We start from the raw sequence: 27,220 nt of genomic DNA, 5'->3' as shown, positions 1-27,220 counted from the left end.
CTTGAACAGCCCTTGTTAGGACAGTCCTCGAATTACAGGCAAAGCCCAGCTCATATTTATCACAGACATGATTATGGCAAAAAACAATATAATAAAGGGATAAGTAGAGGCTAATTTCACATTGAAAAGTAAAAAGATTTAATAAAACACACACAATGTTTCAGCTGTGGAGCCTTCCTCAGGTATATTTCAGTCGGCAGAGATGAAACATATATATTGTTTTACCTTTTACAGTAGAACATACCTCTGTTTGATCCTAATAAGATAAGTACTGTACATGCAATAAGCTCATCATATAGTGTTTCATTGAGAAGACTAACTGCAAATGCAGGAATATATGTGTGGTTTCAAGAGAAAGGTCAAGACAGTAATTATTCTGTTTTTCATGGGGTGGAAACAATGTAACACACCCTCTACAGTCCTGAGACTAATTCTTTATCTTATCATTAGGTACCATAACAGACTGACTGTGTGGGATCCGGTATATAATGATGATGATGAGCATATGAAATCTGTTAAGCTATTCAGAAAATAGAAATATAAATCTTGAAATTATGCTTGACCTTTTAGCAAAGCAAGATGTTTGTAAGGAAATGCACTCTCAAAGGAAAAATGTTTTGACTGCTCAAACGCCTATTATATCTTTCCTTCCAAATGGTAATGGTGAAAACATGAATGCTGTAATCACAAAGTGACTGTAAATATAAGACATTCAATAAACATGCCACTCCTTTTTAGAAAGAAAAAACAGAAGTGTACCTTTGTGAAATCTACACTGAAGCCAGCCTGGCAGAATCCCTGTCCCTCTGGGTCTGGGTCTCCTGTCAATGGACAGACATCCAAAATCATTCCCACACTGGTGGGACACACTGGCGCTTAAAACCGCTTACTGCACGCAAGACGATTTCAGATGTTACTCCTGGCACTGGTGATACATTCTTACCTTTCTCTCTTTTCTTTAGAAGTCTAAATTGAAAAATCTTTTTCCTAAATAATGAAAATACTGCAGGAACCTCAAGGTAATTGTAAACGAAACATCTCTAGACAGACCCAAATGTTACAGCTATAATTCTGGTGTTAGTTACACATGAGCATAAGTTCTCTTATTTAACAAGAGACTTAGCTTCAGACATAAATAAAGCTAAAGTCCTTATGTCTTGTAATAATTTGCAAAGAGCATAATTGAATGAGGTGGAATAGTGAATCATTCTGAGTTCTGCCCACAAGGGTAGTGTTTCCTGAAGTCATTCTAGGGCATTAGATTTGCAGTTCCCAAATGGTAATTTATTTACCTCATGTACAATTTATCATCTGGTCCTTAAATGTACATTTAAATAAATGGAAAATAAGATGTACATATTGTAAAGCATACTCATCTGTACATGTCACTGTATGTGTTGTAAAATGAAAAGCTTCCAACAAATGCAAGATGTTGTTACCATGGTCAGAAACAAGAAACTGTAACTGGCATGCACATGTAAGTGAAAACTGTCCAGAATCTGCAAACAGTACACACATACATATTTACTGTAGTGCATGAAAGCAACACTTTTGTCCAACAAAACCACAGATTATGTGCATGATGTACTGATGCAAAACACGTTGCTTCACATGAAGAAGGCTTATAGGTTTTTCTTGCACCGTAGTATATCCTAGACAGCAAGAGGTTTTATTATGCTGTCGTATAACAACACACAAAAAACATAAATAATTTAATTTCAAAACAAATACTAAAAACAGTCTGCATTTTGATGCTATACATCAATCAATATTGCTATTGAGAAAAAGAAAAAGAAAAAGAAAAAGAAAAAGAAAAAGAAAAAGAAAAAGAAAAAGAAAAAGAAAAAGAAAAAGAATAAGAGCATTTACGAATAACTACAGTATTCTGCATGGTAGCATGAGAATATGAGTATGAGATGTTAGCTCATTGCAGAGCCCCAGAGAAAGGGGACAATACAGAACAGCAGCTCTAAGGTTGCAGTGCTGACGTGCTGTCTGCGCCTGTTCATGGTCCACTGTGTAATTGTGACACAGTCTGAATTCTACGGTTTGTTAGTTACCAACAGTGGAGAAAGGCAGAATTAAAAGAGAGCTTACTCGTACGGCATGGGGAATACTCAGCAAAAGCACTGAAGTTCTGGACAGCAACATAGCATGTTCCCACTGGGTCCTTCTCACGAGCCAGTTTCAGAGTCCTCCAGTGGTACAGCGGAGCGCAGGCCTGTGTTTAAAATACCAGAAGTATTTATGCGCAGAGCCATGAATCACCAGCACTCTAGCAGGATATTCAGTGCTGTATTCTAAAAATTGAATTGAAACTGAAGTTCAGTATTTAGACAAGGCTTCATGTACAAATAAAACACGTGGCCTATTCCTTTCCCTGTATGTAATCACTGAGCATCACTTGGTCCAAGCTGTGAGGTCGGGGTCTTCAGGCAGTGGGGTTGTGTTAAGTCTTGTCCTAAAGTGTTGGCCACGAGAGCACAATTGAGTTTAAAGTGCATTCCATATGTGCACAGTGCTTTTCATAGAAATCCCTTCATGCCAGTTAAACGTGCCAACAAAAACAGTTACTTTTTCTTTACAAAAGCCATGATGAAGTGGTCTTTTCCCAGGAGACCTGAAAAAAATACCTTTAAAATAAATTTGCAATAAACATACCACTACTTTTCCTCTATGAGTTCTGACTGTAGCTCCAAACCACTGATTGGATTTGTACTCCACTGGTTGCCTGGTGCCATTCACTCTGATCATTCTGTTATCTTAAATTAAGGGGAAACAAAATGTAAATTACTGAGTACAGAAAAATGCCCAAAACACATTTTTGCAGTATACATAAAGCAGAATTCTCAAGAGTACTGTGATCTTATCAGAAAACATATCTTCACAGACTGTGCAATGTACAGTATATTGGATGTTTCTACAGTATATATATATAAAAAAACTTTGCTTGAAATGCTTCTGGTAGCAGGCACGCTATTGCAGTAATATTTTATATAACACACGAGGCAGGAAGCTCTAGTTCATAAAGTTAAAGAATTTAGTATCTCTTTGTTTTGAGTATTGTAAACAGGAGTTCATTTTAAAAGACCTTCAATAACCCATGAAATGAAAGTCAAAAATCAATATCCCTGCAGCAGGGGTACTTAGACAGCCCAAAGAATGCAAACAACAACAACAACAATGTGTGAAATCAAGGTTTTCCACATTCACTTAATAGACCTCCAGACCATTATTTAAGTGTTATTGGAATGCATCTTGGCTATTTCCTATATAGTGTGCCTTTATCAGTGTGCCATACACTGTTGGTAAGTCAGAGGTATCATCCAATAGAAACCTACAGTACACAGACCACACCTCACAAAACCTCTCAAAACCTCTCAGTCTCCAGTCTCTTCTGAGATCATTCTTTTCATCTGTGTGCATGTCAGAAAAGCAGTAGAGGAGATGAAAAAGGTGTGCTTAATAACTCTACATCGTGAAATTCTAGCTAGATTAATAGTGTAATGAGTATTTAAAGTGTCCCATTTTCAACGGGATTGGAATGACAGCATTCTGATTTGTGATCCCTGAAGGAAACATTCATTTCCTCACGGACATAGCTGCCACAGCTCGCACATTTTGGGCCTCCCACTCGCTGGCACTACAATGTCGCGCATCTCATGCATCTACTCAATGTAATACATACATGCTAAAATAGAAATGGCGCAAGTGAGTGACTGAATGTGAGTGTTATCAGAACAAAACTATGTTTTCTTAATAACGGGGTGATCTGTGTTAACAGTGGCTGTCAGCCAGTTGAACTTGTGTATCAGCTTACTGGTTCTGCTCGCTTCCCTCTCTGTTAGAATTACTCCGAGTGCTGCTGAGTGATTTCCATGAACTCCTCATGTGCAGTGATGAAATAGAGTTCACAGGTACACACACCATATCCTCCACAGAGGAAGGAGGGCTAATGTAAAGATACTGTTCATTATTTGATTTTCAGCCAATAAATCAACATTCATGCAAATCCAACTGATGTATGGTTATTATATTCTGCTGCTCCTATGATATCTCCAGGTGTCAATATAGCAATTACACAAATTAGTTCTCATGTAATTGACACAATACTACAGTAGGTAAAATAGATTCTTGTAAGCTATGGAAAATTTCACTTGTCAAACCTCAGAACTCACTCATTGACCCCTAAATCTCATTCACTGTGGCTTAAGAACTCACACAAAATTTTAACCCTTTCTAGCTTTGCGAGTGGTTCATGGGGAGACCTGGACCATATAGTGTTTATGACTAATCTTTCCAGCACTAATCAAAGCAAATAACCACTCTTACTATATGAGACAGAATATCCTGTCTATCAAGCATCTTGAATGACAGAATCGATTCAAACTACTATTATTCCACTGCTATTAAATACGTACCATGCATAAATCATTTAACTGTAATTATTTGAGCAATTATACATAACTTGCATAGATATTATATTTCTCTCATTGTATAAGAGTAACTAACTGTTTATGTACTGTACTGTATATATTTTATCGGGTGAATTTCAGTATAAACTATGTGAAATGTATAATATTGTTTACTTGTTGAAGTATGTTATTCCTCTGAAGGACAAGTTATTTTTTGTCTTTGGACCAGCAGTTCCACTACAAGACAGAAACAAGAATGGGCATAAGTCTCAGCTGGTGCCAGAGGAGTACAGAGGTTGATCTCTTTTAAGATATGAACTGTCTTGGCTTTGGAAATATTAGCCAATAGAGGGGATTGCCAATCCAAAGAGGCATGTAAATACAGCAAGGCCACTGTGGAGACTGCAGCCTAGGGAGAGGGACCATCTGGGGAAAAGCACAGCCCAATTATGATGAATTTCAAGATCTAATAAAAAGCAGACATCCCCTTAATTCACCCCCTAAGCCTCTGAAGTTAACTGATTTCCCACGTGTTCGCTGCTCAACCCCCCCACCTCCCCAGCCTTCATCGCCCCGACCCCCAGCCTGCTCCAGTGCTGCCCCGGCATGAGCTTCCGTCTGCATCGCAAGCCATTAAACCCCAAAGACCCCTTTAATGTCACTTCCTTCACACGCTTCACGGCAGACATGCTGGAGCGCTGCTAAAGATATCACCCGGTCAAACGGCGAGCCGCTACCTACGCCACAGAGAGCACCTGGCAATGAGATGTTTCTCTTCAATACTGAGACAAAAAAAAATCTTCTTTAAAATACCATACGGTATCTGAGCTTCACAACACCCGTATGCGCTGGCCTGACGTGATCAAGTATGATGCCTAGGAAAGCTGCACAAGTTCCATATCACGGCCATGTCATCACTGCAGTGAAAACTTTGGGGGAATATTTCCTTTCCAGAAGGAAAGCAAAGGAAAGTCCTTTTGTTGTGTTGTAGGACATGTGGATCCCAAACTTAATGGCGACTATTTGATTACATTATTTTTTTTTACCAACACACCAAAATAAATGTGAAAATCGATTATCTTCCCATCCCATATAAAAAAGCCTTGTTCTTTCTTACCCAATGTTAAGTGCTGCCATAAAATGAAATTAGCTACTTTACAGAATTTAAACCTGACAACATTAAAGTCAAATATTCCACTAGGAAGTACCCCAAGTGAACACTCAGAATACCAGTCTGGATTTTGTCCTGGAATTACAGCACAGTTCTGAACAGAATTAAAGGTTGGGGAGCAGCGTGTAAAATAATCCGATTGACAGCTATCCAGCAGCTTTCATCGTAAATCACGCATATTAAAGTACTTTAACATCACCTAAGTGTATTCATGTCAAGTTTCTAATACGTGGACAACCAGAAGCTTTTATAGTACTTTTTAAAACGTTTGCAGCTAAGGATTAAATCAAATTTTAATTTGTGATCATGTTACACTGCAATCCAATTGCTTTTAGAAAAATGCACGAAATGCAAGTTAACTTAAAAAAAATTATCGGTAATTACAGTAGTTGTTGAAGACTATTTTTACGCTGTCAAAGACGTGCAGCAGTGAAGTACATAAAAGCGAACTGGCAAGCCGCCCCCTGACATATTACTTGTACAGACTTTAGGATCGTGCCAGAATATCCATGAGGGTGAAATTACTGGAGTTCGAGAGCAACATATGGAAATTACGTTGCTCCTGAAAGTTGAAACGAACCACATGCATGAGGTTTAACCATTGACTGGATATGGGTTTGGATAATGAATATGTAATCGTGCACTTTTCTGTATCTATAGAGGACAAACAATATAATACCTTGCCTATTTCGTACCTTGGTGTTTTTAAAATACTGCGCTCTGTGGAGTCAGGTCCCCCAGGGCGGAGATGTCTCATTAAACTAAAGTGTGGAAGCAGGGAGACGGTGATTCAGTCGCTTAGATTAAAAGCCGTATTACCTTGGCATTTTAATAGGCGACACTTCTACTCACGTTGTTTCACCAAGAAACCAACCCCTACATTAAAGCATTACACATACACAGCAACACTGTGAACAAACGACTGATTCCTATAGTATTTAGGCTCTGTGTTTTCCATCTCTTCACCCATCCTCAGTAACAATCCAAGTTAAGTCTCAGTTAAAGACAACAACGTATGCCAAGCCAGACTAACAATTGCAATGTATTTTTTAAACTGTAAGACACCAGAAAAAGGAGTACGTGTTTTTGACAAAGTGATTGTGAACGGCGCCGCGCTGGTACCTGTGACCGTGCGGCTGTCTTGTACGAGTACGCGCGCTACTTACTGGTGGTATCAAAGGGGACCTGCGCGCACGGAGCGGACTCCGCAGGCGGCCAGGGACAGTAATACACGGCTCCTCCTTCCACTATTCCTGGCTGGGACGTGTTGGCTTTTGGAGCCCCAACCAAGACACTCATTCTGGAATTGCGATGGACATCGAGAAACATGGAAGTGAATTGCACAAACGAGAACCCCGATCAGCAAATGAATGGGATGTTTTTAAATTCACTCTGAAGCATGTTAGGACGGAGGGATAAACAGCAGTACAGTATATGCTGTATAGTAATAACCAGGGATGCCCGGGTTTATTTAGCTAATTAGAAATGTGAATATAGCCCCTTCATTTGCGTGCGTGAGAGGAATACTAAACAAACGTCCTACACATTTGGACTGTAATGCTTAATTTGCTATCGAAAGCCATTTCGCATCAGAAACCATGCAAAAACACTTTTACAAAAACTACACTCAGTTGTGCTCAGACTAGAAATATACCAGTTATTCCCTGCGAAATGAACAATAATAAGTGTTAAGCCATTGTAAGTGTTTATTACAAAATCAACATGCTTGAAAGCTTTCATAACTCAAAATACTAATAATATTGTTTCGTGTATGAATGGATTTAATTTAATTAAAACTGCACGATTATAGAAGTATAGTTTTCAGGACATAATTAAACTTACGTGTTTTTGTCCGAGGCAGGTCGGTGGAAGTCCACCGAATATCCGAAATAACTACCTTCAGGACCACTGTAAACGGTCGGTTTTTCAACATCCAGATTAAAAGCAGCAACTCCGATTAAAACAGGACAAAAATAGGAAGCCAAACAAAATAACACCCAAGAAGAAAAGAAAACCATAGCTACGGCACCAGGTGTCGTCTATATTAATCCAAGAAATTAAATAAGATTCCTAGCAGAGGTGAACTGCAGTAGGTTGTTCCGCGGCACCTCACAGGCTGCAGGCTCTTATCAAGAATGAAGTTTCCGAAGATTTGCTTACTCCATTCATTGACTCTGCACAACACTCTCTCACCGCCTCCTCTTCTGTAACCGACTCGGCAGACAAGCATTAAAACCCCTTCCATCAGACAGCTACAGACAACATCACAACACAACACACGTCAGCCAGACAAGCCCTTTTAAGGCAAACGAGTTTACGCTAATTTTACTTTTCTTGGGCGTTATTGAGAATAAAATACCCATTTCCTTACATCAAAGGATTAATTAAACAAAAAGCGGATGCATTTCCTTTTCTCCTTGAGAAACCACCCTCCGTTTAGTATTCCTGAACGAGACTGTTCTATAATAAAGTTGCGTTTTAACGAATAAAAAAACGAAATGTTCTAGGCGCGTATAGAGCTTTTGTAGACTAAACAAGACAACTGAAAAGCAGAGCCCGACGCCGTGCGACACTCAGACATTTTTACACCCAAAGCGCCACATGACATGATGCTATTTCTCAAAACGCAATGGGAGTATTTTTTTGGCGAAGTCAACTTCAGAGTAAACTTTATAGGTAAGAGCTTTAAATCATAGAGCATACTGATATTTAGAGCATGGATATTTCTTGTAATAATCATCAGGATTGCAACTTTCTGTGGAATAATAACGTGCATGATATAGCTCATTCATAAACAGAAACAGATATGCAATGTTTTTAAAGGAAAGGACAACATTTTAAGATGGAAAGGTCCTTTGGATAAAACATTAAAGTGATGCCCTGAACACTTGGTCATTAAAGATCCCGTGGCGCTGTCCGTCAGAGTAGGAGGGTTATCCTCCGTGTCTCGGCTAAATTTCATACCGAGTTTGGCACCATCTGGTCCTCCTTAAAAGTTTTTACCTAATTCAATTGGTGGGACGATTTCTCACTTCTCCTCCAGATCGGCTGTACAATGAAATTACTCATAATGGCTACTGCGCGTAATGCAGATAGAGAATAAAGTGGGCTCACTCTTGTGTGTAAATTGCTTTAGAATCCTTTGGGATGAGAAGTGCTGCATAATTGCAAATAATTCATTATACTGGTTCCTGTTTAACTCAGGGTGGCATGGTGGTGAGTTACTGGCATTGCTGCTTTGCATTGCTGGAGCCCTGGCTTCAGTTCCTGGGGTGCTATCTGTGTGGAGTTTACATGTTCTGCCCTAGTTCACATTTCCTCCAGGTGCTCCGGTTTCCTCCCTCAGTCCAAAGATATGTTGGTAGGCTTATTGGTGTCTGTGTGTGCCCTGCGATGGACTGGCGTCCTGTCCAGGGTGTACCCTGCCTTGCACCTGTTGCTTGCCACCCTGAATCTGTAGAAAGAGACCACAGAGCAGGACCATCTATAATGGTGTGGGCTGCCATCTCTTGGGGGAGTTGTTGTCACGATCGTAATCCCTCCTCTTAAGGGCGCTCCAGCTCTTTCGTATTTTACCTGATTAATTTCACCTGCCCCCAGTCCTGCCCCTCCTTATTTAAGCCTGGTGCTCTCGCTATTCCAGGCTCAGCATTGGGAGATGGATGCCTGGAAGCCCTTTTTTCAATGCAACTTAAGACTCAAGCTTTTCTGGAACAGAACATAATTCAAGTTGTGTACAGGTCTCCTGTAAATCAGATCTAAATGCTAGATTTAAATGTACCTGTAGTTGATCAGGTGTTCACTATATTACCTAACTCTAGACTAGCTGCACTAGGCAGTTAAACAAAAAGAGACATCACTATTAGACTGTAAATGCAATTAGATGGAGTGAGAAATCATAAGACAGTTCCATCTAATGTAGTGTTGTGATCAGACGAATAGAGAATTAATATTTATACCCTTAATTCACACCTCTCTATGCTGAATCAGTTTTCTGTGGGGCCCTGATCTCTGAAAGACGCCTTGTAGAGTTTATTTCAATGAACTCTGGCCATATTAGTTGAGGCCAATGTGCCATCTTATCCTATCACTATTATCCTAAACTATTTGGGGAGGGATTGTTTTGTTACACCACGGAGAATTTGATTTCTGAGCTGTTATTTGATACCATGCAGCTTTTTTTTGTAATTAAGTTTGCCCTTTTATTTTGATACTACGTCTGTTCATTTTGGCTCGTTTTACGTAGCTGGACTGTTACTATATTAGGAATCAAAAACATCAAGTTTTCAATCAGGATGTAATAAAGAAACTCCGATATGTGTTTGCAACTCAGTCACTTTGGTTTATGTTAGATGGAGACTCCATGCAGTGCTGTTGTGTGTGTGCCAAGTATTTCAGAAAAGGCCTCAGTTTGGAATAAAACAGTACAGCACATTACACAAAAATAAAGCGCTGCATGTTTAAAACAATAAAAGTATGTATAAACAGTTAATGACTTGAAAGTTCAAAATGACTTATACTAAAAGAGTTTTATGAGTTTCATATATTATCCTTATATTGTGCATTAGACCTATCAGTTTTTTAACACAAGGACCACAAGGAACACAATGTAGGCAATTTGATTCTGGCTTGAAGTGTCTCTTGCATTTGATGTGCTCTATCCTGCCATGCAAGAGCTCTAAGGAGAAATAGGAGGGGTTATCTAATATATTGGAGAATACTGACAGTATATAGTCAAGGCAAAAAACAACCTTCAAGCTTAGAAAAAAATAGCAGAGCAACAAAAGGGACTAGATTGAATGTAAAGCGAGAACAGTAAGAATCTGGACAACTGGAAATCATTGCACTAAACTGCTAATCTGGACTGCCTAGCAAGATTATAATCAAGCTCGGCATGTATTGAGCATTTCGATCTTCTCCGATGGTGTGTAACAGTTTTCACTCGGGTTGCTATTTCAAAATCAAGTTTCGCAAGCCTCCTTGCAAACTGAAAACGCTTGCTCAATGGCAGACAAAGAGTGCTTGGGTTGACTTCCAACCCCTTTCCTGACCAAAACATCCCCCAGATCTTCTGAAAGTGGGAGCTACCGGTACCGAGTGCAGCTCGGTCTCTACACTATTTTCCTCTTTTCGATGCCTGCGGAACGCGACTCCGTTGAACAGAGGGAATGAGACGGGAGCCTAACTGCCAAGACACAGGCGTAAGACGTTTCTCTCGCACAGGATTTGCTAGTGGAAAGCAGGAGCATACTGGAACGCCAAGGATGAAATCAAATTGTTTTTGTGAAAAGTTCCCCCCAAAAATAAAGGAAGACCTACTGTAATAAGCATTTGTCCTATATCCATTTCAATAATATGTAGAGGATATAGGCCTAATGTTATTCCCTAACATTATTGGTGATTCCACATCACAGGAACCATGCCATGTAAAAGCACACAGACTGAAGTACATATCAACCATTTCCTCTTAGTAGCCTTATTAAATTAAGACTTAATTAATTCCATTCCACATCTCTTCAGTCACAGAGTTTATGCTTCACATTCATTTGGCAGCAAATAACTGTTTTTTGCTTTAGAAGGCTTGATCTATTCCAAGATACTACTTCTACTCCATATCAATCACCAGATTTAGAAAATTAAAATGGCCCTTGAAAAGCATGACAAACCTTACTTCAGCTAGCTCATGATCCTGTGAGGAGCATCTTCTGGGCAGATGTTGAACCAGTTTTATGGTTTCAGTTCTTAAAAAATACAGCCTTTTACTGCCTTGTAAAATAAAATTACATATTAAAGTCATTTAAGAAAAGTATCCAAAACTGACTTGAATTTCCAGTTGGGAAATTTCCTTCAAAGAAAGATAATCTTTATGATTTTCTTATTTTCAATAAATGTTTCTTCAAATCTATTTGTTATTTACCAGAAGGAACTTAGAAAAGTTTACTCAGAAAAGCAAGTAACCCATTCTGAGCTATAAAGTGTTTTTTTAATGGTATGACGTTGTTTTAATGTGTATTTTTCTTCAAAGTTAAGTATTCTGACTTAATATTTTATTTAAGTGCTGCAGCTTTTGGCACTCTGAGTTGCTACTAACTTGCCATTTCCAGTTTTGTTTGGAAGGTCCAACAGAATTATAGCTGACAATGCTGTTTTTTTCATAAACGAGCTACTTCCATTTTTTTCATGGTAGTTGCAATCAAGTCTCTGAGTGACTCCATAGCACCAGAGCCTACAGTATATGATGAAATACTACCATCATATGGGAAAAATATATTTAACGTACCTGTGAATCCGTTTCGTATTAATAATCAACTGGACCATCTCCTAATTTGCACAGGGGCCCTATAAATTTGATACCCTTTTTAGGACATATTTTACTCAATTAGAGTTTAAGGTGTAATACATTAACATTCTGCACATTGCTAAGTGTTAGATTAATTATTTTGATCTAAATTGCATAAAGAAGAAAATAATGAGTGGTACGTGTATGATCTTGTGCCAAAAGTAAATTTATTGAAGCCGTATAACTAGCATGAAGTGTTTTAACAACCCTTGCTTTCCTGGAGTAAACTACAGTACTTTACATAACAACTGGCAGTAACAATATCCTCCATATTGTATATGAACCACATGAGAAACGATGTGCTCTGTAAATAGGATATCAGAATTTTATCACTGTAAGGAACTGTCCGCCCATTAAATGCTTTTGTCTTATGAAAAAATGGCAAAGGCATTTAAAAACTAGCCTTTTTTCATTTGATGCGATTCTGAGAAAGCAATAGTACAGTACCTTTTTTGTGAATGCTATCAGCTGCTGTCTGGTCTTCTAAACGCATGACCCCATGATGACTATTTGGTGTAACTGTATTGATTTTCTAAGTAGACAATTGTTCATTTGGACAAGATGCTTAAACAGCTGTATGTTTTTTTTAATTCATGAAATGAATCAACTGAACTACAGAGCACTATTTCATACTCAGTGAACACTTCATATTCAATGCATAGAGTATATCTCTGCGAGAATGATACAACATATCAACTGATACATCACCACGTGACACAGAGCTAAAATATAAATAAATCACTTTAAATATGTTTATTTAAAGGAACGTTAGGGAATTCTGCTTGGTTATCTTTTCTTCATACCCAGTGAAAATTTGGACCTCATAGATCTTTCAAGTCCATAGCTGGAAATGAAGTATGTATTTTATATAATTAAGAAACACTTCAAAGAATACAGCTCTAGGTGTAAAAATAGACTTGTGAAGGTCATTGAAAATGAAAAGCATCTCTTGCTCTAGAAGTAATAAATTAAGCAAAATAAATACTTTTTAATACAATGGATCTTCAAGTGATATTTTAAAAAACAGTATAAAAATGAGTAGATGGAGAGGCAGAAAAAAGCTAAGCGGTTTGGCTTTGTATGGAAAAGATGGCCACTGGTCTACTAGAATACTTGTAGCACAAAGAAACAGCGGTGAATGCCTTATCTTGCTCACAGACAGTTTTAACAATAATGCATTGTATTGTAGGACTTAATTCTTTCATAACAACAAAATTTAACATTTTGTGAATCTTACGGAAAAATACCTTTACTGATGCGTTTTTACAAAACAATGATGAAAAGGGTTATTTGTCCTAATTATCACTTCATATACATTATACATTTATCAATCATGACCAAAGCGTGTCAAGGTACGTTTTCTGCGAACTTCTTAAAAAAAATCATCATTAAACCCAATATACACCATGACACATTTTGAGTAAGCCATTTATTTTGAGCAAGCCACTGGACCAAAATAAATGAGTTTAGATGTCTTGACGACAATATCTTTTTCCCCATGCAGTAAACGATACAATGAATAGATATGAGTAGGCAGACAGAACAATCTGGACAGAGGACAGAACCATTTGCAATATAATTTCAGACCCTGAATGATGATTAGGGGTCTGAGTATTAAGGTATTAAGTATTTTCCTCCACCTTTAAAACAAACTGGGAAGGTAACCATAGTCTTAGTTCGGGATTCCAAGGCCAAAGAAGATACTATATTTAACTTGTCAAACATTGCCAACTTTATTTATTCTCTATTACATTTATTCAATACAATTTTCTAGTCCTGCAAAAAACCTTGGCTTTAAGAAGGGCAGTAATATTTATAGACTTCAGCTCTGTTGATAAAGCTTGATTAGGTTTGAAAATGTTATTTTTAATCCTTTTCCCCTCAAGAAAATTTAAAAATATTTTTAAGCAAACAAATCCTGTATGAAATCATTGAAACAAAACAGACTCACTGCAATGAACAAAATTAATTTTCAATGACAATAAATACATTTTGGTGAGCATAAAACAAATGAAAAAAATCAGAACATTAGTATTCAATATTTCAAAGTAAAACAAGTTATTTTGAAAATTAAAGTAAAAGTACACACTATTTTTTCTTTGTGAAACAGACAGTTACAAACAAAACTCAATGTTCCAAACTGAAACAGGTTTTTTTAAACAAAGTGAAAAATATTTTGCTCATAGCATTTGTGTTTTTAAGGAATATTCTGGCAGAGGTAAGAATTAATTCAATGAAGGAGACCGATCTGTGGCCCACAATAATTCAATATATGGCCACTTAGTCTGAAGGCATCGCTTGATCGGAGTGTCATCAGTGCGTACCATCGGGTCTTCAAATCCTAAAATCAAGGATGTTCCTTCAACATACATGACCTGTAATACAAATAAACACTGTCAGTATTTTCAGATTTCAGTGGCAGGCATGAGACTGCTTTTTTAACTTCACTCCTTGAACATGTTGTAGGTAAAGAACAAAAAGGTGTATTTTGGGGTTTCTTCTTTCCCCAGAGCTCTCAAAATTGAAAGATAGCTCCAATCTGGACCAGAAAAACCGAAATGAAACAGAAGTTTAATGCCACATCTCAGTGTAAAAGGAGTTTAAATTCGGTAACCTTAATTCTTCTCATGAAAAATTTTATATTGTAAAACAGATAAAAGAAATATATAGCAAACAGATGCTAAGAAGATGCAGATGCTATTACAGAAAATACTGAAAAAGATTTGCTTATGAAGACCTTGTAATCAAAAAGAGACGTGACAAACTAAATGTCAAGAAGACATTCAATATGAGAGTCAATTAACTGCATGGGTTCATACAATGACATCATCAAATGATTGTTCCATGATTACTTCCATGTGCAGGCCTTAGATTCCTTCTATATGTATACATGACCTGTCCTAAATATAGAAGCCAGGCTTTACATTCATAGAAGATATTGAGGTTACAAAAAAATGACTTGAAAATAAATGGAGCATTATGTCGTTTTCAGACTACAACTGAGATTCATAAAATCTCAGTAGCATTTTCATAATGCAGCATGAATATAAAACAAACCAAATCAGCATTTTGCCATTAAGCATTAAGATAAGTAATCTTTCTTAACACTGGCTTATTGTGTAATTGTTTCTCCAATAAAGGACTTTGTTCCTTAGACCTCTGCTCTAAATAAAACATGTGTGTGAAACACTCCCGCTTCAAGTATTATGTTTCCCCCTAGTGGAAAGCACAGTAGCTGGACCAGTTGCATATATTCATTTTTCATGTAACATTAAAGAACTATTTGTTCCTTCGAAATACAAATACAGTACAGTCCTTTAGAGACTTATACAGTATTCAGTTTAAAGAACTAGCATCCCTTAAAACCAATGTTTCTGAAACAGGTAACCTTTTATTAACTCAGCACTGACAAGACTTTCAAAACTTCAGGAATACTTTCTTTTAACAAAGGGGATATGCTGCGGAGGTCACACACAATGACACAATATGTAAACTTATTACATACTACACAAGTATGATGGAGGAATGCTTTGCATGTCTATTCTGTACACAACGGATAATTTCTTAAAACATCAATTCATGGCGTTTATGACGTTTTAAAAACAGAACTAATTAGATAAAACAATAGGGCTGAATTACTCCATCATTTTACAAATTTGATCAAATCCTTCCTAGACATCTAGATTAGGTCAAAAACAAACAATTAAGTGACAATCCAGCCCAATATCACTTATTTTTTCCAAAACAAAAAATCTCTGGCTGTTCATTCAGAGACACTGTCCTGGAAAATGAATGAGAACCCTGTTGTATTTTTTTTCCTGAAGGAAGGGAGTGAAGGTTTAAAATATCCTGACACTTAAGCTATTATACCATCTCCTATGAGGTAATGCTGATCAGTACCATGATATCTGAAACAGCCCCCATTCATGAGATTTCCACACTTATGATGTACTATGATGACCAAAATCATTTCTTTATAGCCTCCCTTTCTTTTACAATGTATCTTCCTTACTTCAAGATTAAATGTTTTAATTTTGGTATTACCAGAACATGATGAAAGTCTGCTTATATCTGCAGTTAAAATATTCAGCTCAGAGGTAGTCATTCTAGGTAGTTTAACAATTTTATGTTTAATTACATTGTTTTCTTTATAGTTAAAATGTATAAATCAGAAAGTAAAGCTTTATTCTATTTCATTCATATTTGGCATGCACATTTCTGGCCACAAATGTACAACCCTCAGAATCCGTGAAAGCCCACAGCTAACAATACAAGCGTAGAGATTAACCAAGTTACACTTGGGCTTCATTATGAACTGAACTCATAGAAACATTCCTTCAAAGGAACAAGTAATAGGTTTATTCCATGTTGAAAAAAAAGAATAAAGAAAACAAAACGTTTCGGCCGTGGAGCCTTCTTCAGGTGTGAGGGCTGAAGGCCCCACGGCCGAAACGTTTTGTGTTTTCCTTCTTCTTTTTTTTTCAGCATGGAATAAACCTATTACTTGTTCCTTTGAAGGAATGTTTCTATGAGTTACTCCATAACTTGTGTAAATGCTGTAAATGTCAGATGTAGCATCATCTCACAAGTCATAAACATCAATTCATGGCATTTATGACATTTTCAAAACAGAACAGATAAGATAAAAAAAAATAACGCTGCATTACTCCCATCATTTTACAAATTTAATCAAATCCTTCCTAACAATTGAGAGCTTATAGACATTCAATAGCAACCAAATGTTAGCAGCTTTACTTGCTGCTGTGCAGAAGAGGTCCCTTAGGTAGTACCTATGAATCTGATAAGCCTGTTACTGAGTTGCAGCGTGCAGCTGATCATGTTTGGCTTGACTATGGTTGTCCTGTTAGTTGGTAGTGCTGCTAGTGAGGTCCTAGTGATTGTGGATGGGTAGGCTGTGAATGCCCTGGCACCTTCACATCGAAGATGTTTTTGCTATATCTTTCCTAGAGAGTATTCCCTTCCCCTGAGCTTTGGTATTGCTATGGTTTAACTGACAAACCCGTGTGTCGTAATGTGCAATTACATAGTTATAAATTCAAGTTCAAGTTCAATAAGAGCACACTTTATTAGAATGCATGTTTTGTCAGACTTGTAGAAATGTATACTTATCATCTAATGAAAGGCTTTGGGAGATCTGCACATAATAACCTTCTCAAACGCATTTGAAAAGTACGTGAGCAATAAATATTTGTATCGAACTATGAATGTATTAGCATCTGTATGCCGAGTCCAGAAATGGTTTGGTTTAGTCCTATAAAACATCAGCACCCTAAAATTCAACCTCTTTGTAAATAATTTGTATGCAATAGTCTGTTTTGTGTTTTATTCATCAGTTTTTTAAGTAAATGCTTTTCCATGTTCCTTTAATCTGAAACTATGCTGAGCCATACAATTAGGATCACTATTCTGGACAACAATAAATGATCTTTTATTAGGTTGTTTGCAGCTAAAGTTATTGTGCATTATTAATAATATTCCCAAAGAAATTACATAACATTTAAAATTCATATGTTTCTTTTTAGTGTAAGAAGGAAACTCTTGCATGATCTTCACAGCTTCAAAGCAACCAGTTATAGTATTATGTTATGTGTTCTGGGTTAATTGGCTTGCCATATATTGTATACCATACTATTGTACATTATTGTACTATTTTACACTATTGTAAAAGCACTACTTGCCATACTATTATGTGATGAGCAGTCATAGTGGGCTGATTTAAAAAACGTTTTAAACAATGCTGTCTATGTATGTTTTTGCCACAAGAATTAAGTGCAAATTCTGAAAACTCCTACATTTTATTGCAGGAGGAAATTTTAATTAATATCTTCTCAACTAATGAATTAATATTTCTATGAGCCTAAGAGATTTAAGAAGCAGAGAGAACCTTCAAGAACAGACAGCTCTCAAAATAAGACTTGACTGAATCATAAGTCACTAGGCCAAAGAGCACTAACAATTCTTTAACTGTTGGATACAGAATGCTCAAATTCCCAGAACTCTGAGATTTTACCCCCAAAGAAGTCAGTGTGGGGTTTAGAGAGATTCTGTGGAGTTGCAGGGAATCTCTGAACAAAGCAGGCACACTTCTCTGCAGTACTAATGAGTTTTGCAGGCTAATGAATTACTTTCCTTGTTTCAGTTGATCAGCAATGTCTGTCTGTAGCAGTATTGGGCTTCCTGTGAAAAGGTCAGAGTTGAGGCACACAGGAAGACTACCCCAGGAACCTGTACTTCTTAGATGGGAAAGATTTGTCATTTAGGCAATATACCATGGTTTCAACCAGTTTTACAACAGCTTCCAGCAAATTTTTGATTAATTTTCAATTCTATAAACTTCTCTGTATACAGTATATATATGTAAATAATCTGAGATGGGCTGATTTGAATGGCTTATATAAAGATCTAGATATTTCCAGGACACCCATGATTGGTACTTAAACGTAATTAGGAGCCCCTAAAGATCAAGGACAAAATGTACAGCTGTACAAAATCTGTCCTTCCACTTATGAATGGACTGCTGTGCTCAAAGGAAACTATTTTTCAAAATAATAACTTAGTCAATTTAATTCAGCAAATGCTCTTCTGCTCCAAAAATGATTACGGAATATGCATGATTGCTATCCAAGCATTGCCTGGAGTATTTTGGATGTTTTTCACTACTTTGTCTCCCCAAGTAAACATAAATCCTTGTATACTGAAGGCTGTGGAGTTAGCTCTTCTGTGATAATCCTGCATGACCTTCCCATCTGGCGCAGATTGTGTCAAGAGACATGCCTTCTCAAGGTCTGTCCCCATTCCATCAATGCCACCTGTCTGCCTGTACCACTCTGCAGTTCACACACCACCTCTCTTCAACACCCACTCATACTCTTCCTGCACTGTTTCACAATTATGGCCACACCTGCGGCCACCCCACTTGCTTTCTTTTGTCAACATGTCTTCTAATTCTTTGAAATCTCATGATTTCCTTTTCGACTTTCCTGTTCTTTACCTCATGGCAAACAACAAACCACGCCTAACAGCTGGAGAGTTTGGCGCTTGATCAGGGATAAAAAGCATTATGAACACACTGAAAGAACAGTGGAAAAAGACAAACCGATTCAATACATTTTTCTTTTGATGAAATGAAATGCAGTGTTTTACTGGGAAAGCTCAAATGTAAGAGTTTTCAAAAGAATAACGGGAATACACAAAAGATACATGTTGATTAGAAAGAGGTGCAAAAGAGAATTTAAAATGATTATTTATTACCTTTTCATTGTGGTTTGACTGCTTCAGACCATTGTAGTGAAAGACAGGAAATGAGTCTGGAATCCCAGAGTCCTGAAATTAAAGTAGAAAGTCTGTTAAAATTGCTACAGTGAGGGACCACTTAGCTGGAACAATTAAGGGCTCTGGATAGTTATTTCATATTGGCAAAGAGTGAACATAGTCAAATTACTTTGCTGAAATTTCAAATTCAGCTTTCAGCCCCAGAAATGTACAAACTGCAATTGTTCTACCATTGCCTGAAGGCAAACAAAGAATATTAAAATAAACTGAGCCTGTTTAATTTAATAGTGCTTTGAGATATTTCACTAAAAAGTATATTAAATCCTATTTAAATCACTGTGGCATATTTTCTGTAATTTGCAGTGAAATAATGATGATCTCTGTAGATCTTCAAAACCATTGTTTCAGGCTACGTTAACCTTTTCCTGCCAAATATTACTTTGTCTGTTTATCTTCAATGAACTGCAGTGTAAGAGTCTGTAACTGATGAACACTGAACATGACGTTAGCCAGGTGTCTTTTTTGAATTACATGACAGACCTGATTCATTATCAGAGTAATTTTTCCATTAGACTATCATCAGCTGAACTTTGTAAGCCGTATAACAGATGTTTTATAACTAGTAAAACGCGTAACAGAAACGAAAAAAGGCTGTAGTGTTAAGACCTTGAAAAGGCACTGTGCTGATTTGGCAATTGCAAACTATACTCTCTTTCTGATCCTTCTGGGAAACAACTAAAAGGAAATTTGTCAACGGGACATTTTCTTCAAGGACACCATGGCCAACTTAAACTTACAGAAAAGAGATTATCAATTAAAAATATGAACATGTATATACACTTATACATACATGTGCATAATGTACAGTATATCAATATAAAAACATTCAGATAATTAAAATAATTCTGTGCATTAAATAAAAGCACTTGTAGCACAAGGATAGCTATTATAAGAAACGCATAACTTCTTTGGGATTGTGTGAAATGTTGAATATGCACCAATTTAATATTTTGGTAAAGAAAGTTGAATATGCAGGCCACATTCCACTATACTGTTCTAAGTCATCACAATAAATACATTAATATACAGTTCATCTTCAAAAAGATGGGTTATTGGCATACTCTTTGCTCCTTGAAATTTGAATTTTGCTATATTACTAAACAGACTAATATTAATTAATTTTTAAGAGTCTGTTTACCAAAGTTGCACAAAAAGGCTCCCTGCACACTGTGTGCTGGGACACTACTAGTTCAGCATACAATGAGGACCTATTCATCTTTTTTTCTTAACCATCATGGTACTTGGAGCACAGAAACAACATAACCTAATTATTACATGTGCAAAATGTCCCTATTATCAAGTGGATACGCAAACCAAAGCAGTAACTAGAGAACGCAGACAGGTCAATGCGGCTGAACGCACTTGGGCAGGAAGGCCAGGTTCCAAAGAAGGGTAACCTTTGGCCTGCCTACTGACAAAAAGAGGCACAACCTGGCTACAGACAGCGCCTGTAGCTCACTAATTCATCTTTAAAAAGTGAAAGGCAACAGGAAAGCAAGTCTAGAGAGACAAAGCTTTAGATCAACTTGGTTTGGTAAAAAAAAACAAGCACGATATTTTAAACGCCCACATGGATCGGGTGTGTCCTGGGAGGCTGCAGCCTGTGTACCCCTTAGGAAAAGCCTCACCAGGAAGTAGGACCCTGGGGAAAATGGGACAAAACAAAACAAACTGCAAAAGGGAAAAAAATTTCAATCCTGCTGAAATTCAACATTGGAATAATGTAAATTTAACACAACAGAAAGACAGAAGCAGGGAGCAAAAAAGGATGAGAACAGCCTGCAGAGGTGTTTGGGTTCCAGGGTGAGAGGGTAAGAGCGTGCCAGCCTCCAACGCCAATATTAGGCAAAACCCCCAAATTATACAACCCTAAAGTAAATAATACAAGCAAATATGTACGTAGGGAAATCTACAATATATGTGTATGTAACTAGAGTATTGAAGGTAAAGGAGAGAAGCTGATAAGAGGCACTTACTGTACCTGTCTAGATTCAAGCCAGCTGTTCAGGGGGCTTGTTGTGCGGCTTTGGTATACAGACTCAGTTATGGTATAACTCAGTTATACCATTCGTATATAGTATTCATATATTAATGCAATTGGTAATGGAAACATTTCACATTTGAAGGGGAACATGAAATTGGAACAATTTAACAACAAAGAAATAACTGCAAACTAAATTTGAAATGCAGCACCCATCTCACGTTCGAAACAGCCACAAGATAAAACAACTATTACGATGGATTATTACGCAAACGTTCAAAAGGAAGAAAAAACAGAAAGAACAATTTAATAAAAACTACAGGATCTGAATGTTTCATTATTTTAATGGAGTAACAATTCCTGACTTTTTGAAATACAACTTGAAGTAGACCCTGTAACACATGAGGAGAAAACAAGACACCTGAGAATGGCTTATTATTGTGGGAGTACAAAGAACAGTAGGGTTCTTACACACACAATGCAGCAAACTGAATATACTGAGGACAACTATATTAGGTGACTTGAAAGGCGCAACTGGATGAGATCCTCAGATCAAATAGTTAAACAAGCTACATGGGCAGAATGTCTTCTCTTTATCTGCACGTTTCCGTATACCAACCTGATCTTACAAAAGTATAAGTTTAAATGAACTATATCAATTAAGCACCTAATAACACAATAGGATAATTCATAATATACCTTACATAAAATCAGACTGACTAAACACAAAAGTCGATTAATGAAGTCACATTGTGTAATTAAGAGCAACTCTATTACCTGATCAGGAAAAAACTCCTGTAGGAATGGTCCCAGCAATATGATCCCTAAACCTTCCGGGTCTAATTTATTCTTCATGATGTTTACACTGGAAAAGGGGGGAGGGAATAGAAATACAAAAGGTTATTATTTATTATTACACTCAATAAACAACTGCAAGAAATAAGTCATTTATTTCTGTATATATAATAACATATTTGTGTAGCACAAATGATTAAGAACTGTTTTAAGAGGCTAAATTCAACTGCCCAGTTCAATTTTTGAAAGCTTAACCACTTATTATTGTAATGCAGTGACACTGATAAAAATCAAAGTTTCCTTTTAAAGACACAAACACATTCAAAGATTTTGGTAAAGACCACTGATAACTGTAGCTATATATAGAGAGATTTATACAGCAATGTTTAAAACTGATTATCTGTTATTCAGTTATTGAATTAAACATATAAAATATTTACCTCTTCATTAAATTTTGGAACAATATTAATCCTGGATTTTACCCACATACACAAAAAATGTTTCCCTATCTTATTTTTCTTCTAGTTAGTGTGTGTCATTGAAAGATTAATGGTATTTGTATTCAAAACAGTATTTAACAAAGTAAAAAGAGGAATACAATTATTTAGAAACTTTTGTACCACATTAATCTAACTATCTCACAATGTCATTGGATTGCTACAGTCAGACAGTAGATCACATACCAATGGCTGCAGGTGAGCCTTGGATATACAGTACAATCAGATCTAACTTACCGTAGATCTGATCAAACTTCATATGATTTAGAAATATTAATAAATCAAAGCATATGAAAAATAAAAAAGGGCTATGTTGCTTTTGTATATATACGTTTACACTGCAAAAGAATCATGTCTGGTAAATAAATTAAGAAACTCTGAACAAAACGGTCTAGTTTAACAGTTGGAGTTGAAGTGCAGCTCTGTTTGAAGGAGGTCTTTAAACCCCCTCCCACATCTATTAACTTTACAGTTCTTCTGGACTTGTGTGAAACCTAAGAAGACAGGCTCATAGGTGACCCATAAGGTTGCTGAACTGGTTCACAGAACAGTGGACTGCCAACTGTTCACACCAAGGATCAATTACCTGAAGAATTTCATATTTATTCCACAAAGACAGCACTAGTAGCAAAGTTCTTCATAATATCAATCACATTTTAATTAAAATTGTTTTGTATGCCGTTAAGGACGCCCAGCGCCAATGGTGGTAGCAGTATTTTTTTTGTGTGAAATTAGTGAATTAGTATTCTTTAAAGGGAAATATTCACTTCATAAATGACTGTACTGAACGGTTTACAATTAAACTGCTATACTACATTGTAATTTATTTTAGTTATTTCAGCTTTTTTGCTAAATGTTAGGCATATATGCCTTTTGCTGTTTTGGGATTTACCTGTCAGAAAAATATTCTGGGAATGATGATTAAACCACAGTTCACCATATGTTCTGCAAATTACACAATGCTTTCTGTGGGGTATTGTTTTTTGAAGTACAGCTGTTAATATGATCATAAAGTTCACCTTACATCATCTATTCCTTTAAATTTCTTTCTGAACAACTTTCGAAACTTTCAACCTTTTTACGTAAATCTGAATGTAAAACCTGAGTTAGTGCTTTGCATAATCGAACATAAATATAAAATACACAATACTAGCAGTTCCTTTTACAAATATTGGAAAAAAAAGGATTCTAAGATTAACAGATACCTGAAGGACACAAGGTATGTCATGAGTTAAAATCACGGGCAAGTCCCCACAGAATGACTTACTATTCAGGCTCTGAGACAAGGTCCAGGGCTTTCATTACATCCTCCAGTAGTGTATCAGGTATAAACCCATTATCTGTAACAGAAGAAACACAAAGACAGAGGGTGAAACAGTGACATTCAACATGCTTTACTGTAATATGAATGAAGAGCCATGAGTTCATTGCCCATTGCTGGAAAAGAATAAGCAGCCTCGAGTTTTAAATGCTAAAGGATACCTGTGTGATCTTAAGACATTCAGAGTTAGAGGGATAAACAGCAAAGACTTCTGATGTAGGAGGATTTAAAATGTCTGAAGGACCCGATAGTGGCAACTTAATTAGTAAAAGTGAGGAAATACAAGTACATACACGTATATAAAACTTATGTTGGAAATACACACTAGGAACGTTCAACTATTTAACAACAATCATGAAAAAATGAAAATATATTAGATTGGCTTAGGTTATTGTAAATCGAAAGAGAGTCCTGTTTTTCTAAACTGAAAATTCATTAAAAACAGGGGATCACAGCAATGTGGCTACCATTTCTGCTCTGAAAAAAAAGTAAACGGAGGGGAAACACGAGGGGAAACTCCTATGTGGCTGAACTGGTAAAGGCAATGGGATAGCACAGGTTGATTTCTGTGATGACAGCTTTGAGGCTGGGGCTTGTCACTAGGATTCCCCAAGAGGTGGCGCACTATTGGTTGAGTCCCGCTGATGGTAGGGTGGGATAAGCTCCCCAGAACTCACTCAGCTCTCTGTGACACTGTGACCCCTGCAGCCACCTGGGTGCTTGCTGGAATCCGGCATTAATTGGGACACACAAACCTCTGCCAATCACCTGCGATTGCATGTGACGTGTCACAAGAAGATTGGGCAGTTCAGTTTCCCTAATCCACGCTGAGTGCGATCACAGTCAGCTAATCCAAATTGGGTAGGTATAACAAAAATAACTAGCAAGTCTTAATAAAGATTGCAAAAGATTTCTGTAAATCCACATGAATTTCACAAGAATTGGATGTGTCATTCATAGGTGTTTTGGTGTATGTTTCCTTCCAACCTGAAAAAGGGTGTTAATTTAAAATGTGCAGATAAGCTAAATGTGAAGCAGTGGAAAGAAATGCACAGCTTGATTAATCTATTAATAACCAATATATTGTTTTACACATCTGACACAAACATAACAAAGAATAAAAAGGAGGCTTAAAACAGAAGTGATGAATAATTGATTTCTTTAAACCAAATTATGCTATCTTTATCTTCTGCAATTTACAATAATAATAATCAATAATTCCTTATACTTATATAGCACTTTCCTGGACACTCCATTCAAAGCACTTTACAGGTAATGAGGACTCCCCTCCACCACCATCAGTGTGCAGCCCCACCTGGATGATGTAACAGCAGACATAGTGCATCAGTACGCTCCCCACACACAAGCTCTCAGTGGGGAGGAGAACAGAGTTGATGTCAGTTTATAGATGGGGGTTACCAGGCCACGACTGGTAAAGGCCTGAGGGGAATTTTGCCCAGACACCAGGATAATACACCCAACTCTTTTCGAGAAATACCCTTGGATTTTTAATGAACATGGAGAGTCAGGACCTCGGTATTATGTCTCATCTGAAGGATGGCGCCTTTGTACAGTACAGCGTCCCCAGCACTATACTGGGGCATTAGGACCCACACAGACCAAAGGATGAGAGGCCTCTACTGGCCTCACTAACACCTCTTTCAGCAGCAACCTTAGTTTTTCCCAGGAGGTCTCTCATCCAGGTACTGGCCAGACTCGCACCTGCTTAGCTTCAGTGGGTTGCCATTTGTGAGCTGCAGGGTGATATACTGTAGCTGTTGCCATTAATTTAAATCTTTTCTAGTGACAGAAAATTGCAGAGTATTTTGGTGCAGTTCAGCACAGAAATAAAGCAGCAAGCACAATGATACTTGTCTTGCAGGTCAGAACTATCTGTAATCTTGTTTCGATTTACAGCAGAGGTCAACTCACACATTACCTAGCAATCAGAACAAAAGCATGAAGACCGGCTACAAACAGACAGACTACAAATTGCTTCTGTGTGTAACCCGAGCTGGAGCTTTTCTTAACTAATTTCAGTTCAATGAAGCTTCCTCCCATGGCAAGCTAACAGGTCAAGTACATCAGAGGATGTTTTCAAAATAGTACATAATGGCCCAGAACCTGATACAGGAATATGTCTCTTGCTTGACGCTTTAATTAATGCCCCTGTGGAAATATTCATTGATCTCTATATAGTTTAACAATGTATCTGAGTTTGCATCTTTACGGCACAGGCACATAAAATACTGCACTGTTCACCTAACTTTCTCAGAGTCACAGTGAACTAGAAAGCTCAGATGAAATCCTTTTATAAGAGGAAATTTGTTGCAACAGTTTTAAAAAATGTTCATACTATGTTATCTCATCCAGTTTGCAAGAAAAAGTATTTAACATATTTACTTTTTCACATGTTGCTGATTTTAGTTGGGATTTTGCCCTGTGGTGGTTTTGGCAATCTTGAAACCAGATAAGCCTTTGGATCTTTTCCATCCAATGTTAAGTTACCTCCCTTAGAAAAGTAATCAAACACTGCCTGAGTGAGAAAATAGAATCTGTCATCATGGAATCTATCCTACTATGGTAATAACACATCATAAAATATGTTCTGTTTTTTCTTCTGCTCTAGAGGCAGATTTCTTGGTAAATAATCTGTTTGCCAACCAATGCTGAAAATATGCAAAGTATAAAAAATATCCACAATGAAAGAGTTTCTTTAAAGAAGCTATACTAATGACACAAACAAGGTATTACCTCTTTCGATTGTAAAACAAGCACAATAATTGAAGACGTAACTTAAAAAGCTATATTTAGACCATTTCCCTTTTGCTATTTTATAATACATAAAATAACTATTTCCTACAGAGCAACTACAAAAAATCCCTTTGGTATTTATTCCATGTAATAGCAGATACTAACATATCTAACACAATAGTTACATTACTGTTAAAATGCTCATTTTTCTTCATTTGCATTCACTCAAAATGATTCATAAAACAATCTGAAGACTGTAAATGGCTTTTATAAGAATAGGAATAGAAAAAATAATTGCTAACACTTATATAGCGCTTTTCTGGAATATGCCACATACGCAACAGCTGAAAGTCGCCCTACAGACTTGTAAGAGGATTAATGTTTTTTATTCCAGTTTCACGTGATTAATGTGTGGGTGTCAAACATCACATTTCTTATCAGTCAATTAAATGTATTAAATTTTGGTCCCTCCCAGTGGTGTTCCATTTTATTGAATTATAATAACATTGACTTTTTTTTTTAAATAAGATTTGTAATCATAGCTTGAGTACTCAGATTCAACACTTATGTTACATTATGTTAGACTGGAAAGA

General features: G+C 36.9%; 2 protein-coding genes across 2 annotated transcripts in view; both read right to left on the bottom strand.

Moving 5' to 3' along the window:
• Positions 1-8,210, bottom strand: part of itga8 (integrin, alpha 8) — a 67,924-nt gene extending 59,714 nt beyond the window's left edge. Inside the window, exons 1-5 of the mRNA XM_088600618.1 lie at positions 7,429-8,210; positions 6,753-6,886; positions 2,662-2,762; positions 2,098-2,221; positions 760-821 (exon numbers count right to left, since the gene is read on the bottom strand). Coding sequence (XP_088456744.1) covers positions 760-821; positions 2,098-2,221; positions 2,662-2,762; positions 6,753-6,886; positions 7,429-7,604 — 597 coding nt within the window. The 5' untranslated portion in view covers positions 7,605-8,210. The remainder of the gene's footprint in view (positions 1-759; positions 822-2,097; positions 2,222-2,661; positions 2,763-6,752; positions 6,887-7,428) is intronic.
• A 5,130-nt stretch (positions 8,211-13,340) lies between these two features.
• Positions 13,341-27,220, bottom strand: part of mindy3 (MINDY lysine 48 deubiquitinase 3) — a 42,435-nt gene continuing 28,555 nt past the window's right edge. The window contains exons 12-15 of the mRNA XM_088600616.1: positions 23,820-23,892; positions 22,038-22,125; positions 19,199-19,270; positions 13,341-14,301 (exon numbers count right to left, since the gene is read on the bottom strand). Of these exons, the coding sequence (XP_088456742.1) occupies positions 14,152-14,301; positions 19,199-19,270; positions 22,038-22,125; positions 23,820-23,892 (383 nt within the window). The 3' untranslated portion in view covers positions 13,341-14,151. The remainder of the gene's footprint in view (positions 14,302-19,198; positions 19,271-22,037; positions 22,126-23,819; positions 23,893-27,220) is intronic.

Source organism: Lepisosteus platostomus, chromosome 12 (assembly GCF_059453375.1).
Source record: "Lepisosteus platostomus isolate fLepPlt1 chromosome 12, fLepPlt1.hap1, whole genome shotgun sequence".
In the NCBI taxonomy this organism is placed as follows: domain Eukaryota; kingdom Metazoa; phylum Chordata; class Actinopteri; order Semionotiformes; family Lepisosteidae; genus Lepisosteus; species Lepisosteus platostomus.
Note: the sequence above shows the minus strand (reverse complement) of the source record. Positions and strands in the feature narration are given on the sequence as shown.